The 16,653-nt window shown below is 39.6% G+C and overlaps 1 protein-coding gene across 1 annotated transcript; it reads right to left on the bottom strand.

The window, feature by feature from the left end:
• Positions 1-281: 281 nt before the first annotated feature.
• Positions 282-15,911, bottom strand: LOC307265603 (dihydropyrimidinase-related protein 5-like; the record flags this gene model as incomplete). The annotated part of the gene is made up of 13 exons (XM_080047372.1): positions 282-468; positions 574-757; positions 1,778-1,985; positions 2,593-2,735; positions 3,652-3,793; positions 4,320-4,476; positions 4,582-4,657; positions 4,745-4,789; positions 5,263-5,331; positions 5,468-5,647; positions 8,006-8,164; positions 13,926-14,075; positions 15,801-15,911. 13 exons carry the CDS (start codon positions 15,909-15,911, stop codon positions 383-385), a joined length of 1,710 nt encoding a protein of 569 aa, XP_079903498.1. The 3' UTR covers positions 282-382.
• Between the last annotated feature and the right edge of the window lie 742 nt (positions 15,912-16,653).

The raw sequence follows: 16,653 nt of genomic DNA, 5'->3' as shown, positions 1-16,653 counted from the left end.
AAAAACTGTACTGGTTTTGATCTTTCACAGCTTAGTTTAGAGTATCCTCATGGGATACGAGTAGAGTGGTAATGAGCAGACTTTATAAGTGTTATAATGATTAGCTTGAATTTCGCAAAACATTTTAAATTCATATAGGTAGCCCTTCACTCTCGTGTAAATAATCAGGTCAGTCACTCCAATTAAGACACAAATTAGATTTGTAAAAGTCACTTTGGCAGATCGATGATCTTTAGTCTTCACCAATCACGGACACATGCTTGAATTAGTTTTTCTTCTCTTAAGTTTAATCATGTGATTGAAAATCAGTGCAGTTTTTCTGGTTGCTCAGAATTATACAAAAACAAGGAAAGTTGGACAGTTGAGGCTCCAGCACCAGTGTTTACCAGATCCCACTGGAGCGACCGCCGGGAGGGGCCAGGATCCGAGCTGAGGACCTTTTGGGGAGATGGTCATCAACCTGAGACCCTGAGAGAGAAAAACACAAATTCTTTCCTCAGTTTATCCAAATAAAAACTACCGTTATGAGGGTTTTGACTAAACAACCACATTGCAGTTTTATTCCAGTCGTACCTGATAGGCTAAAGGAGGACTCGTGAAGGTCTCGGACTCCCTGGTTGGCCCGAGGAACACCGCCTTTACTGGCCACATCTTCTCCGTCCATGGGGCTAAAACCAAGCTCCTTCTTCATGCTGTTTGCAACCTTGGCCACATCACCAGAGTAGGGATCCCTGGACACACCTTTGTGAGCCTGAGTCTGAAGCACAGAGGGAGGAGGTGGATTGAAAGAACAATCATTGGATACAAGCTTGGAGTCAGGATTTTAAACCCTTTTAATGCAGAGACCAGAGAGTCATCAAAAGTTCAAATTAAATTGGTTCAGTACTTTGATTAGAACGGGAAAGGTGCCACAGCCAATGCTTTGCTCAGTAGTACAACACGATCAGTGAAAAACTTCGGGAAGTTGGAAAGATACCCGAACTTCCGGTATCGATAAGTCATAAGCCAAACGTTATTGAAAGCCAAACAATATATATTTTCTATTATCGCGAGACAGACAATGGGCTACTGCCTCATTTTTACTGAAACGAAAAGCTCTGTAAGCTCCACTCATAACATTGCTCTTGAAGCCCTAAGTTTAAAGCAAAACAAAATGACTTGATACTGAGAATAAATATACAATAGGAGTCCATAGAGGAGTAAATACCATAAGTTAGCAATATTAACCATCCAGTAAACTTAAAACAGAGCGGAACCAAGTCCTGCAGAGGCTTGGGGGGAGGAGGTTTTTGCAGACAGCAGCTCAGCAGAAAAACAGTGTCAGCATACAGAGGGAGGATGAGCATTCAAGCCTTTATATGGAGCGTCAAATCTAGGCAGTTAGACACAGCATGATGGCTCTGTTCGCAGTAGGGTAGCTGTCAGCTGGCATGGCACAGCATGCGGTGTGCTAACAAAATTATCTAACTTTCTGAGAAAGTTTTCCTTTAACAGTTTAATTCAGATAAAGTGATCCTAGTAAGTAAAATTATTCATTTGTATGAGTAAAAAAATTAAATAATGACAGGGGACATTTGACCCAAATCATCAAGTGTTTATCATTCATGTCATGGATATCGTTATGCTTTCCATTTTGTGTAATATCATTATTTTCTCTATGGACCTTTATGTTTTATTTCAAATGTGTTTTTTACTTTAAGATAAATTTCATTCACATCAAATCCTGTCCGAGGAAAGGAATACACTGATGTGAATGAATGAATTAACTTGAACCCACCTTTTCCCTCTGAACCATCTTCTTGTAGAGGAAGTCGGGGAAGGTGCGTTGTGGGTAGTACTTTCCAGAGCCCTCAGCACACATGAACACTCCGTTCTCACACACCAAACGACCGCGGCTGATGGTCACCAGGGGAACGCCGTGGCAACGCAACCCCTCGTACAGGTTGAAGTCTCCGCCCTGCACCTGAGTTTTCACAGAGATCGTCCTGCAGACAGAAGAGACATTTGTTAGGCACTAAAGCCATGTCCACACATATATTGGTATTTCATCTATCAAATTTATCATGGGTACTATCTTTTTCTGTGCGTTTTGGCCTTTTGTCAACAGCAAAACTAGAACAGGATAGTTTTTAACCCTCTGCCCAAAATGGAGATTTTGGGAAACTCTCTATTTAGACATTCGTGAAGGCAGGGAAAACCGAAAGTTTTGAGAAACGCTGTTGCCATGATCTAATTTTGCTCATGGCAATTGCTATCATCTACTGAGCATGTGCCAACCTCGCTCAAGGAGATGCTCAATGCACATGCTCACAATGTTCCTAAATGGTGTTTGACGTGACATTATATCGCCACTTATTGGCCTTGCATGATAATTTAGCTTTTGCATTTATTTTTTGCATTGTCATGTGTACGGAGAGATACTCTAAAACCCTGTTGTGTGTACGGGCATTTTTCTGCAAACAAAGGGGTGAAAAATGCTCATAAAAAAAAGAATATATCCGTGTATGTGTGGACATGGCCCATAAAAAGCAGTAATGAGGATTGATCTGTGTGTGCGAGCCATGTCTTCATAGTGTAGATATAAAAGCGTACTTGGTTGCATCTGGGTCCCACACCACCACATCAGCGTCAGCCCCGGGGATGATGCGGCCCTTGCGTGGGTACAGGTTGTAGATCTTTGCAGCGTTAGAGCTCGTCACTGCCACAAAACGATTTTCATCCATCTTTCCTGTGACCTGCAGGTATTACAGCATTGAAAAAAACTTTTAACAATAATAATAATTAGATATTTCAAAATTGTTATAGAGTTCATCATTAATCTATGATTTCAAGTTATTGTCAGAAGATACAATGCAGTATAATTTGTGGCTATTGATTTGGCTGCTTGTTTTAGGCAAAAAGTTTGGATTCATTTTTTATATCATATTTTGTATTTTATTACTGTATTAGAGTAAATATACAGCAGTTTAAAAACAAATTGAAATAGAATGTAAATTAAGACACTGGTACCACCAGCAATTATGTTTGATATGGTCCATTCCTGTTACTGTAAATATTAAATAATGCGTTTATTAAAAATATGTGTGTGTGTTTATGTGTATGTTGAGCCAAGGCCATGACGTGGAACGGACAGGGGCGCTTCTCAGTCTGCAGGTTTTATGGAATATCTGTGAAGGCCAGTAATAGCCTCAGCAGCATCGTAAAGCTTTGCTCCAAAATCATTGGAGTACAGTTGACAGTCCTGAGCTCCCTCTGCAAAAACTGGTGGTACAAAAAGCCAGGCAGGTCATTAGTCATTTTGACCACATTTTAACAAATTCAGTTTTATGCCCTTGAGACAGCACTGCCATGCCCCAAAAAGAAAACGAACAGATAAGCAAATTCCTTTATTCCCCCTGAAGGGACACACTCAGATTAGATAATATTCATTGTAAGAAACTGTACCATGACATGTGATTATTTGAATAGTTATTGAGCTCAATGCTGATCTGTTGCACTGACAGGGTGTCTTAATGTATTATTGATTGTGGTTCTTTTTTTCTTTGTTTTTGTCGCTGTTTTTAAATGACAACTGGTTGACTCAAACTGAATTGACCTAGTTTGAATTGAATTGAATTGAATATGTGTGTGTATATGTATGTATGTACGTACCACTCCCCTCTCCCAGATGACACTCATCCTGTCCTGGACTCCAGCCACTCCGTGAGGGATCTTGGTGAAGTCTTCCTTGCCCAGAGCTCTCTGCTTGGTGTTAAATGGACGGTGCTCTGATGCCACAACACTCAGAGTGTCACTGGCAACAGGATACGCATGTTAAGTTTTCATGGGTATTAGGGAAACTTTTTACAGGAACAGCACATTGAAGTAGCTAGGAGGCACTCTCCATATCTATTGATTCTAGCAGCACCTTTGGACAAAAGTGGTAATGTTTTGACTACCCCAGCGCCCAAGCATGTGCCGGCAGTGCTGCATTTGTTTAGGAAGCGAGGGAAAGACAGACGGCAGGATGCAGGGCCATGAAGTAATGTATTTATATGTGATCATGTCATATTATTAATAGGAATATGTTATGTATGAAAAATATTAAATGTTGATTTAGTACTGTTCTGGAAACACAGGTTGTTTCGGTCTGCCTGCCGCAAATCGTTTTGTACGTTACCCGGGAAAAAACAGCGGAAACTAAGGCATAACTAATATAAAAACAATGTTGTTTTCGCTGTTGCAGGTCATGTGTGACCATCAGATGAAAGATTTTCAGGTTTCATAAACATTTAAAAAGTTCCTTGTAGGAGGTTGAATGTCTGTAATGAGACACTTACTTGGCCAGCAGGCCCATGAGGTATCCGGGTGTGTTGGTGTCGGCGCGGAGAGGAGGGACTATGACGTGGGCGGCAGCATGAGCCCAGTCCTGGTGGTAGTACTGCATCCCATTCAGCACCGCATGAGCTACTGTGGTCTCTGCGTGGACCACCTTACCTACACAGCCAAAACAGAAAAGATAACCAAAGTCGTTATTTTTCTTTATTTGGTCATTACTTTCCAAACCTTTATGCTTGTGTCTTTTTTCTTTCTTTTTCTCACCTTGCATCTTAGCAGCAGCCACCATGTCTCCAGCAGACACACTGGACACATTCACCAGGTAGATCGGGCAGCGAGCCTGCAATCACAAGTGTAACAATCGTTCATTAACCCTTGAAATAAGGACACCTGCCCGCACACAGGAATTTAAAATGTGTTTGTTTACCCTGTTGGCGATGGTGACGGCTCTGTGAGTAGCCTCAGACTCCAGCTGTAGACCACAACAAAGAGTCATAGTCACACAACGAGACCTTAGAAAGCACTCGATATACATTTATACAGTATATCAGGTCTTTATCATGATTTCTATTCAAATGCACCAGGTTTATCCTCATGAAAACATTTCACTGTTGACTAATTAGTGTATCACATCTTTGTGGCACCATATGATTTAATTTAACATGGTCAAAGGAGTCTTTTTAACATTTGCATATTAAAAAAAACTAAATCTCCATTATGTCAGACAGTGTTTTTAAGTTAAGCATCAGAGATCATGTTCTCTACACGTTTTGTGAAATCAGGCTACCAATTTCTCTTTATCATTTTTTATTATAATACAATTAATAACCTTAATATCCTAAACTGTTTTACTATCCATATTTAAAAAAACGTGGGGAAAAGCAGTAAGAGAGCTTCCTTTCATGTATCTTTTTCAATGAAAAATAATTGTAAATGTAAAAGTACCTCCTCTGGTCGACTGATCTCGATCCCCTCCGGTCCTTTGATGCCCAGATCCAGAGTCTCTTTGGCACTCTAACAACACACACACACACACATCACACATACACCTCAACATAAGTTTCATTTCGTAACTTTTCCGTTAATATAAAAACGTGTAAAGATGATTACAAATGAGCTAACATCAGACACAATGTGTATGTTTAATGACCTCTGCCACCAGCTCTCCGTTCTCAGCATGGACACGTGCGATGGCCCCGATGTCCTTACATGTCTGCAGTGTCTGGTAGAGCTCAGAGTCCCTCAGCATCATCATGTCTTTGTAGGCCATGTACATCTGGAAAGAGTTGACTCCATGCTCCCTCACCAGGGTCTCCATCTCACTACGCACCTGATCGCAGGACAAAAAGGCTCATAGGTCAAGGATGTTGAATGGGTTCTAATGAGGGTTTTTTCAAACCGCTTTTAAAAGTGAGGTAAACGATTCTGGAAAATGTTTGCCACCAGTTTACAGAGCATCACATTCACATCAGCTTTCTATTTCAGTGCACACAGTACAGACAAGTAGGAGATTGTGAGGAGATAATCACTGATTTGACAAAGAGTGATTTTGTCAACAAATATTCTCCAGAATCACTTACATCACCTTTAAGCCAAATACTAGACCAGCATACCGGACTTTCCCCACTAGTTGTCACACATGTTTATATTGGACAGAAAGTGTTTTTATTTCTCACAACAATTTTACATTTTAAATGAACTTTTCAACTACAGTGGCCCTGGCCATGCTTTTTACGCAGCAGCACCCACACCCACATTTGCTTTCAATTTGCCAGGATCTCACATAATGACAATTGCCGGTTTAGCTGATTTGCATAAAAGTAAACCGGTTTAAGCCCGTACACCAGACTGGACTGGTAAAACCAGATACCAACCAAAGCCTTGATCTAGACTGTCAGCCAATCATTTTTGAGGACTGAGGGAGTTGTGGTTTGTGTTGGCAAAGGCAGACAGTTAAGAGCATTAGCCGGTGTGAATGTGGGCACGCAGGGAAAGAGAAACTCTGTGTGTGCGTATATTTGTGATATGGGGCGTGAAATGAGCTTGAAGAGCAGCCAGAATGAGATCACACTGGTGAATCCCACAAAGACATTAACCACATAGAAAAAAAATGATTTGATGCACTAAAATGCAGTTAACACAAACCATATGGTTCTCACAAGAAGACATATTCTAACTACACTGTAATAAAATGGGTCATAAAAATACAAATTAAGGACAGTAGTTTGTCACTTCATCCATATTTAAGTAGTACTGTATATGCAGTACCTTTATTTAAAAAGGTCATTATACCTTCGAGCAGACATAAGCCACACTGTCATCAGAGAAGCATGCATATTGAACACATGGCACATTATCAATTTGACTAACCAAATACCGTTCAGTTATATATTTAAAGTTTTTGTAACACAGAGGGTTTTCTGAAAAAATGAATGCAGGTTTTATATATTTTTACAGTTGCAGTAACAATACTCATGTAATATAGTAATATTGAGTGTTGACTGAAGAGTTAATAGTATATTTAGTGTGAGCTATTTCAAACATTGGCTGGGGATTATTAAAGATCAATAACACAGGCCATAAAATGGCAATTATTAAATACTTAGGAAACAGCATCATGGTGCCATTAGAGCGGGAACAATGTGTTGAATCTTTGTGAAATGAATGTAATTAGGGTTTAAGACTGTTGGTCAAGTAAAAGGAGACATTTGAAAACATCATTGTGGGCTCTGCAGATTTTCAAATGGCATTTCTCACCTTTTAAAAACAAAATTGTTGATCGATCAAGAGTAGATATAGTTAAATATAAAATATGGAAAGTGGGAAAGAGTTGTATCATTTTTAATGCAACTGAAAAGTAGAATATTACCTTTAATATATGAAATAAGTAGAATACATAGACATTTGCATTGGAATAATATAGTCACATTTAATTGACAATGCCAATGATCAATATTTGAAGCCACTCTGAAATGAATTATTTGACGATATGTAATGAGATGTGGCATGTGCACACAGTGAGCAGATGATGTAGCAGAGACATTAAGGCCAAAGGCTGAATGAAGCATGTTGACTCCTACAGTCTGCCTAACGAGCCCAGGGAGCATGTGCGTTAACCTAGTTCTTGTAAGGGTTTAATCTAGGTCATTACACATTTCATCCATAAAACTACAAATGCTTTATTATCCGTGCAGCGAGGATAGGGGCTTTAAGATGACGTGAATGGATTTAAGATGATGATTTTAATGTTTCACTTTTTACTTTTAATATACGTGTCTTTGCTTCTATTTATTGTATGTTGGCTATATTGCTACACCTGTTTTTTATTTGCCTGTGCACTAATTGTATTTTAAAGTGTCTTTGAGTACTATAGAGCTATATATATACCTTGAAAAGGGCTATATATATATATATAGTCAGTTTATTTTGTGTTTCCTTATAACTTTGTGAAATTTTAACATTATTTAGGTGGAGGCTTCAAATAAGCCCATCGGGTTTTCTGCCTCTCCCTGCACTGTATGTTATTTGTATTCTTTGCCATTCTTTGTGTATGTTTCTTTTTTTAATTGTGCAAAATAAATAAAACTAAAAAACTAAAACTATATATATATATATATATATATATATATTAATATATATATATATCTATGTCGTTCACTGATCTCACATGTTTGACCCCATCTCTTACCTTTGGTCCCCACCAAGTGACACCGACATGCAGAGCGTAGTCACAGCAGGCCTTGGCGTCGGCCAGGGCTCTGCACTGCTCGTAGGCCTCCAGCAGGGAGCAGTGTTGTTCAGGCAGGGCCAAAGCCAGCACCATGGTGGTGCCACCCATCAGAGCAGCCTGAGTGGGTGAGGAGAGGTGAGGAGGTAGGGAGAGGAAGAAAATGGCAGGCAGAGGAAGAGAAAAAGAGAGTGATTATAGACATGAGAACAATGATGCCACTGTAAAGCACATAGACACTGTTTGTCCTGGTGACAACAAGCATTTATCCTTCATAATGGACTGTGATCTCATCATCATTACGTCCGTTACTAATGTGAGACAAAGACTGACTAAACTATTTACTTATAAAACATTTTCTGTTAGATGCGTTGCTAGCCAGAAAACCTCAGAGAAAGGATCAACTTTAAGCCTGTATAGCATTCATTCTCCGTCTTTTCCTGCAGTTCTGCGTTCAATGTATAAAATGTGTGTTTTGAAGATGTCTTCTTATATTAATGTTGATGTTTGACGTATTGTAGAGTTGAAAAGGGAAAGTTAGGGAGCAGGAGACACAGAGAAGAATGAGAGAAAGGACGGATGGAGGAAGAAGATGACTGAGGCTGTGGAACTGGTGAAGTGAAGGGAGTGGACTGCAGTCGACTGAATGGTAAATGTGTGTAGCCATGACAACAGATACTGCTCAGCCATGCCTGTCACATGTCCCCGCCCTCCTCCTCCTCCTCTTCCTCTCTCCATCCAGTCGCCCATTCAATATCCTCTATCAGAGTCTAATAGGAATATTACAGTCAAGGAGTGATCAGAAAACTGAAAATAATAGTTTCTAAAACAGGAAATGAAAGAGAGATAAAAACACGTCACATGTCCTTTCCCAGGACAACGCAGGGTTTAATTTCATTTTCAGTTAATTAAAGTCAAAATAAAGACTAGAGTCAGTAGTATTCAGCACCAAAACCAGCATTTTTCTCTATCATTTCTGGAGCAAAGCCTGAATGAAATGTCACTATGTTGAATCACTCCAGCGTCGAGTCATTCCTCCAGACATGTTGCAGACAGGGATGGGGCTTATTTTTGAGTGACAGTTCCACCAACCAATGAGATACCAGGTTTCCTATTTTGCCATAGTAACCAGTCTGAATCATCTGCAGCGTCAGCACTGACAGAGTGTAGTGGCATCGATCATTGTCAGCGTGGGGTCATTGGTGTGTGTGTGTGTGTGTGTGTGTGTGTGTGAGTGTGTTTGTGTGTGTGTGTGTGTGTGTGTGTGTGTGAGTGTGGTTGTGTGTGTGTGTGTGTGTGTGTGTGTGAATTTTTTTTTTGTGGTTATTGCTTCCTTGTAGGGCCGTGTGTATGTGTTGCAAAAAAGAAAAAAACTGTCTGCAGGATGACATGTCTTTCATCCTGCCCTATTTTAAGGCTGCATCTGAAACTCAAATAAACTAACTAAACAATTTTAGACTGTTCTTAATTAAATAATAAACTAAATCGATCCATAAAGAACCAAATAATCAGTGAAAAGTTACCGTTTCAAGAAACACAATCAGTCTGTATCGTTCTGATGAAACCCTCATCCAACAACCTGGAGAAACCGGACTTACCCGGACTGGTGTGAAACATTAGGGAAAATCTGTTATGCAGATTTCGCTGGTAAATCCAAATTTTTTATCCTTTTTTTGACCTTTCACCCAAATCCATCATAACAGGGTTGTGAGTGGACAAGATGTGTATAGCCAAATACTTTAGTTTTTGATTCCATTCAAGATGCCAAATGTCCAATAGAATAGTATTTCATAAGACATCTGGACTTTAATTTTAATATGAACATCAAATGTGAGTTGAGATAAATGTCAACAGCTATAATAGTTCTTTAATATGATTTGAACGTGTTATTTTGCAGCTGCAGTGATGGTAAAAATAGAATGTGACATGCTTACACATACAGAGTAGCTTTTATAACACACTGCACCATCATATCATCTACATGGTTTTATTCTAACAGGTCTATTTTCAAGCAACAGTAAATTCAGCATACTGCACTCCCCTCTTTGGTTTCTTAAACATACTGTATAACTGATCCTTGACAGCACAGCTCAAGTGGATTATGACACAAAAACCCCAAACAGTGTTTTACCATGAATCCCCCACTCTATTCAAGAGCCCCGACCCCCTACTGGGACACAATCCCTTAACAAGAAAGTAAATCAGACAAAGAGAGAAGGAGAGAGATGGAGGAGAGAGACTGAAATTCTGTTGTGATTGTGTGCGGTTAGAAATCAATGTTTGGACAGAAAACTACTTACAAGTGTTATTATCAAGCAAACAATAAGCTCACTCTGTATAATGTCAATGTAATTTGATACATTTTGGGGTATTTGAGCTCAAATAATTATTTCAATATTCTATTAGTCCATCAAAAGAAAATAACTATTGTGTTGATAATTGTTGAATCTATTAAGCAAAAGAAGCAAAAATTCACAATTCTTCACCATTTCCTGACATTGTATACTATTAATTGAAAATGTAAGAATATTAGCAGACTAATTGGTACTGTTAATAAACATTGGTTGCAGTGTAAATTATTAATTATAAAAATGATCAAGATACGAAACGTTAAGGGAAAGAATTCAGAATAGTCTCCAGTCTGCTATGAAAATACATATTTTTTTTATAGTTCAATATTCAAATTTACTCCAAAAAGGACCAATAAGAAGGCTACAAAGAAATTAGATCAAGTGAGCACAGGAAAAGTGACATTTACTGTATATAGAACAGAGTGTGAGAGAGACATGACTGGCGTGAGAGGATGAGAGGATTTCTGCATGCTGGACTCTGGGAGAGGCTGTCAAGTGTCTAAACGATTACCACTGCAGCTCTGTGATCAGCTGCTATCAGCACCTCTCATACCTCACATTACAGCTCAACACTCCACCTCTCTCCTCCTCCTCCTCCTCTCCTGCCTGCTACACAGACATGCAAACTATATCCGTAGTGACAGAGCTGGGAAACATACAGAGCTGGGCTGAACGTATTATTTAGCAAAATATGTGTCAGCTCTGATCTAGTGCAGTCAATCTGAAGGATATGCTTGACTTGTACAGCACTGATGGGGATAACAGTGGGAGAGTAAACCGCAGTGTGTAGTCACTCAGGAAATTCTGAATAATTTTGTGTTCTGAGAAAAATGTTGGTGTTCAGCTCTTTATTTACTGTGTCTGATCTTCTTCTTCTTCTTCTTCTTCTTCTTCTTCTTCTTCTTCTTCTTCTTCTTCTTCTTCTTCTTCTTCTTCTTCTTCTTCTTCTTCTTCTTCTTCTTCTTCTTCTTCTTCATTGAATTTATTGGCAGGCAACACTGTGTCCTGCTGCTACGATGTCACAATACTTACATAGATCAACGGCTCTGTCCGTGACTATTGCCATCCTGCATAAACCCCCCTTATCAAGTATGGGTACTGTCAGCAGTTGAAATGCAATAGGGTAACCGCTCCGTTCGGTACCAAACCATACCGCCGTACCAAACCGAGCTGTACTGCCCAGTGGCCCTCCCACCGTAGGTCATTATGAGTCTGTGCCAGAGGGGGTACAGGGTGAAGCAGAGGAAACAGAGGGGAGAAGGGAGGAAGGGAAGCATGAGAGGGAGCAGGCTGAGACAAAGCCGTGGGAGGGGAGAGGATGCCACCACAACAAATAGTTTTGGGGTTCATCACATTTGCACGTTAGCCGTTGCTGCAGTACCACGGTCACCATAGAGACAGCACAATACTGGCATGGTCCTACATGCACACATGCAAGCATGCACTATTGCACACACACACACACACACACACACACACACACACACACACACACACACACACACACACACACACACACACACACACACACACACACACACACACACACACACCCACACACACACACACACACACACACACACACACCCACACACACTTGCTCCCTTTCCACACTATAAGTGGGGGTTAGTTGCCATGGCAGCCAGGTCAGTGGGTAGGGGTTGGCGTTTCAGGGGTTGCTGGGGTAAAGCTGGCATACGGAGGATTCATCCCCCCAAATTCCTCTCGCCCCACTTCATTTGGCATTCCATCAGACTTGCTTCCCAGGGACACAGCGCTGCAGAGTCCCTGCAGTTCATATCATTTCCCATAAAATCAAGACAGTAGACGTGCTGTTTCAAACATTAAATTGCACTACTTTATCATATACTGGATCTAAAACAAACATGCAGGACTCAAATAAATACAAAATAATAATAAAAAACAAACAAATAAAGAACATAATTATTGCCTAGCTGATGTGAATTACACTGGATGAAAAGGCTGAAAAATAAGTTAGTTTTTTAATTGCAGTTTAAAAAGGTGAATTTTTTTACAATATCCGCACTTCTTTTCTTACTGTTAAGTACCATAGTTTATGTCAAATCATAGATAGTATATAATATGGATGTATCAGCCGTGCTGACCTCAGTTATTCACACGGCATCCAATAATCCTGGTACCTCCAAGGCAAAGTGAGGGACAACGGGCGGAGAGCTGTCACTCAAGAGATCGCGCCAATACATTTTAACCTCCAAAAGAATAAAAACTAGCCTGCTAGAAAAAATTCACCCCTCTCAGTGTTGTCATGGAGATATGACCTAAACATACAGACTAGAATGGTTTTGTGGACCAGGCTGTAAATTGGTTTGATAAGACTTTGAAAACGGCCTGTCTAACAAGTGAGTCAAAGTAAAATTGGTCAGTCTTGGTACCACCCCCTGTGGCCACCGGAAGGTACTACAATTTTGGTCACTTCCTTATTGGATGCTGGTAAAAATCGCTGAGGTTGGGGCTTGAGTCAAATACAGCACTAGGAGCAAAATCAATTTTTTTATAGAGAACTTCCGTCTATCTCCGTCTGACATATTTGAAGAAACAACAAAAAGCTAAAGAAAAATGTAGTTTTGTTATCTTTATGTATGAAACGATATAGGGTTTTCATGCTTGATACAAATGTGAACTGTCTAATACAACCAACTATCACAGGTCTACTTGTGGAGAAAAATGTGCTCATACAAATCTCAAAATGATAAGAAGATAATAAGAACGTTTTAACCAGCACTTGTGGACCTAGTGTTGCAATGACAAGGCTATAAAATGGATTCTTGTCAATTTGTTTGATCCCTGCTCCCACCTTATGATATGTATAGCGACAACAGCTACGCCTTCATACACCCAGTTGATGCTAAATAATACTTAAACCCCCCACAGATAAAAATAGGTCAGGCCACAACGAGAAAAACAGCATACAACATCCTACAACAAATACAGCTGTAGGCAACAATTAGACTCCCCTCTTTTGAATTTATAAATCTCCTAATTATTAAATCATCCCGTCAGCTCCAAGTCTCATGGGATCAGTTGAAAACATGCAGAACATCCATAAGCAATCAACTAATAAACCTAGTAAAAATTAAGCCTGAACAGCTGTGTCTGTGTGTGTGTGTGTGTGTGTGTGTGTGTGTGTGTGCGTGCGTACGTGCGTGAGTGTAAAAAGAGAAGTATTTGCTTTCAACCAGACATGCGTGACAGCTGATTGGGTTTGATTCCTATTGGATCAGTGAGAGAATTAGTCTTGATGAACGTATGGTTTGGAAAGCAGAGTGAAGATTTGAATATAACACAGGGCAGATAGTTTGAGAGAGAGAGAGAAAGAGAGGGAGAGACAGAGAGAGAAAGAGAGAAAGAAGAGAGAGAAAGCATGTGTGTTTGACAGCTGTCTAGAGATTCCTAAAGTGTGTAATCACAGGCATGCTGGCGAGCCACGTCATGGCACGTTCCTGTGTGTGTGTGTATGTATGTGTGTGTGTGTGTGTGTGTGTGTGTACCTTGGTCCCAGTGTAGAAGTCCTCCTGAATGCTGGCGTTCATGAAGGTCTGCTGCATGTGCACGCTGGTGTCTATTCCGCCCGGCATCACCAGCTTTCCAGAGGCGTCGATCACCTTGGCACCGCCCGGGATCATCAGCTCCTTACCAACCTGGGCCACAGAGAACACACATTATACAACTTTAACAATATGTCCTAATAACATCTGGACCACGGAATATGTTACGACTATGAACGATATTACTGTTTGGGTCAATGTAGCCTTAATGTAGTCTTAATGTAGTCCATAACATTGAGAACAGTGGCAATATTCAATAGGGCCAAAACAAAGGGTGCTTTGGTTATTACAGAGGTTTTATATGGCAGATTATAACATCGCAACAGTGAGAACCTGAATCTGTTTTTTTTTTTTTTTTTTTTTTTAGGCTAATAAATATTTTTGTGTTGCTCATTACAAATATACAAACCAACACAGTGGTTTATAATTCAATCCATGGAAACAGTTTGCCTTATACATCAAGATCCATAAATACAATACATTTTATAAATTCAATCATTCAAAAAGGCCAATGCTGAAACCAAATAATTCTATTTTGCCTGTACATAAAATATGTCTTCCAGGAGTGATTGTGTGTTGAATCCAATTTTTTAATTTTTTGTGGTTGAGACTGAAAATCTCAACAACTAATTAAATAATTTGAAATTCAATGTCAGGAAACTTCTCATATACCTGAGATGCCCCTGAAACTGTTTATGTTGGTTCCCTATTGAAATGTTTATGGAAATTCATTATATAGATGTTTGTGATGTAAACAAAAATTTAAGTGGAAATTAAATGTTTTAAAAAAAAGTGATGTCTAGAAGATATAGTACTGTATATCCTACTGCTTCTTATGTTTCCCTGACTCCCTTAGCGCCACCAGAAAGTCCAAGTTTTCATTTCCAGGAATACTTACAGGCATACTTGTGACAACATCTTTTAATGCTGAAACAGATATCATGGTTAAGGCTTCAACATTTGAGTGAAATGTCTTGACAACTATGAATTGCCATGAAATCCAACACACACATTCATCTCCAGAGGATGAGTCTGTTAAGGTAACTCATTTCGGATGTGAACAGGCTGTGGCTTCTTTAACTGTGTTTGAATTGTAAATTCACATTTAATCACAAGGACTTTGCCAACTTACACACGCAGTACTTTGGAACTGTGTGGAGTATTACAGAGCTGGAAGAAGATTGCCACTTCTAAGTAATGCCTAAAAAAATAGTAACACTGACAAATCAGAATTAACAGCCTAGGATGTGTATTCTTTAGGGTCTTCCAATACTGCAGGCATTTAATGCTAAATTGTAAAAAATTATGAAAATTATTTGTTAACATGATGGCACAGACTATTTATTCAGTTTATGTGATTGAGATTAGCGTAGCTTTCCAGGTTTCTAAGTCAAATGCATCCTCTTCACACATAAACCAAAGCTCATTTCCATGACAACAATCAGGGAGCTAATTATAGCATCCACTTTCATCATGTAAAGCCACAAAGTTCACCGAGCGGTTTAGAACTGTATCAGTGAAATGAGTCACACCAACAGCTGGGGATACACTGGAAAGCAATGGGTGTAGGACAGGTCAAAGTGTGTGTGTGTTATGTGTGTGTGTGTGTGTGTGTGTGTGTGTGTGTGTGTGTGTGTGTGTGTGTGTGTGTGTGTGTGTGTGTGTGTGTGTGTGTGTGTGTGTGTGTGTGCATGGCAGAATATGTGAAGAGAAAAAGGATGCAGTATACATTTTAAATGAATATGTATGGTAGCCTATCTTGAGAGAATGTAGGAGTAAAGGTACATTTAATACGTGTATCTGATGAATGTGGTCTACCTGCTGAATGATGCCGTTCTCAATGTAGACATCTGCTTCCTGGGTGAAGTCATCGTTGACCACCTTTCCTCCCTTGATGAGGATGCGCATCGACCCCATGTTGGCAGACATAGTCCTATCAAAAGGAATGAAAAAGACATTTAGCATCAAGATGACATTACAAAGGAGAAGATCGTAATGTAGACACTGAATACAGAGTTCTGTACAATCTGAAATAACCAAAAGTTGCAGCACGACCAATTTCGTATATGTTTGAGAGGCAGCCAAAACTGTAAATGACTTGTTTGTTCTAAACACAAGACATGAGAGAGAGGGAGAAATAAGGACATTTTAAGGGCTCTATGTACCTGTATTCTTGACCTATGAAATAATAAATTAATACAGATTAATAAAATATTCAAGGCTAAACGCTTCTGAATAAGTAAGTAACTTAAATATTGTAAGTGGAAATAGTTTTTTTTCCTATATCAATCTAAATGTATAACCCGACCCCCAATACTGGAGAAATACGTTTGAATCAGTATAGATTTGTTTTTATTAACCTTGTCAAAATACTATAATAAAGTAGATGATGTATTTTTTTGAAAACATGGCTTTGTTGCATCTCTGTCTTTTTAACTGCAGGGAATGTGCCCTTCTAAAGATCCTTTTCATAGACCTTTCCACAACAAAGCTAAAGCCGGTGCCAAGCAGAATGAATGCCAAAGGCTGAACACAGCATCCTGAGTGGTGTCAGGGCCTGTGGCAGTGAATGTGATTCACAGTGTGTGTCATGGTATATCCTGTCAGAAAAGGTTTCATCAAAAAGCAGATCGGTAAAGACGCTGCATCGGATCGCCAGAACATACCGTCT

This window comes from Ammodytes marinus (assembly GCF_949987685.1).
Source record: "Ammodytes marinus genome assembly, chromosome: 19".
NCBI lineage: Eukaryota > Metazoa > Chordata > Actinopteri > Uranoscopiformes > Ammodytidae > Ammodytes > Ammodytes marinus.
The sequence above is the reverse complement of the archived record's forward strand: the minus strand, read 5'-3'. Positions and strand labels throughout refer to the sequence as shown.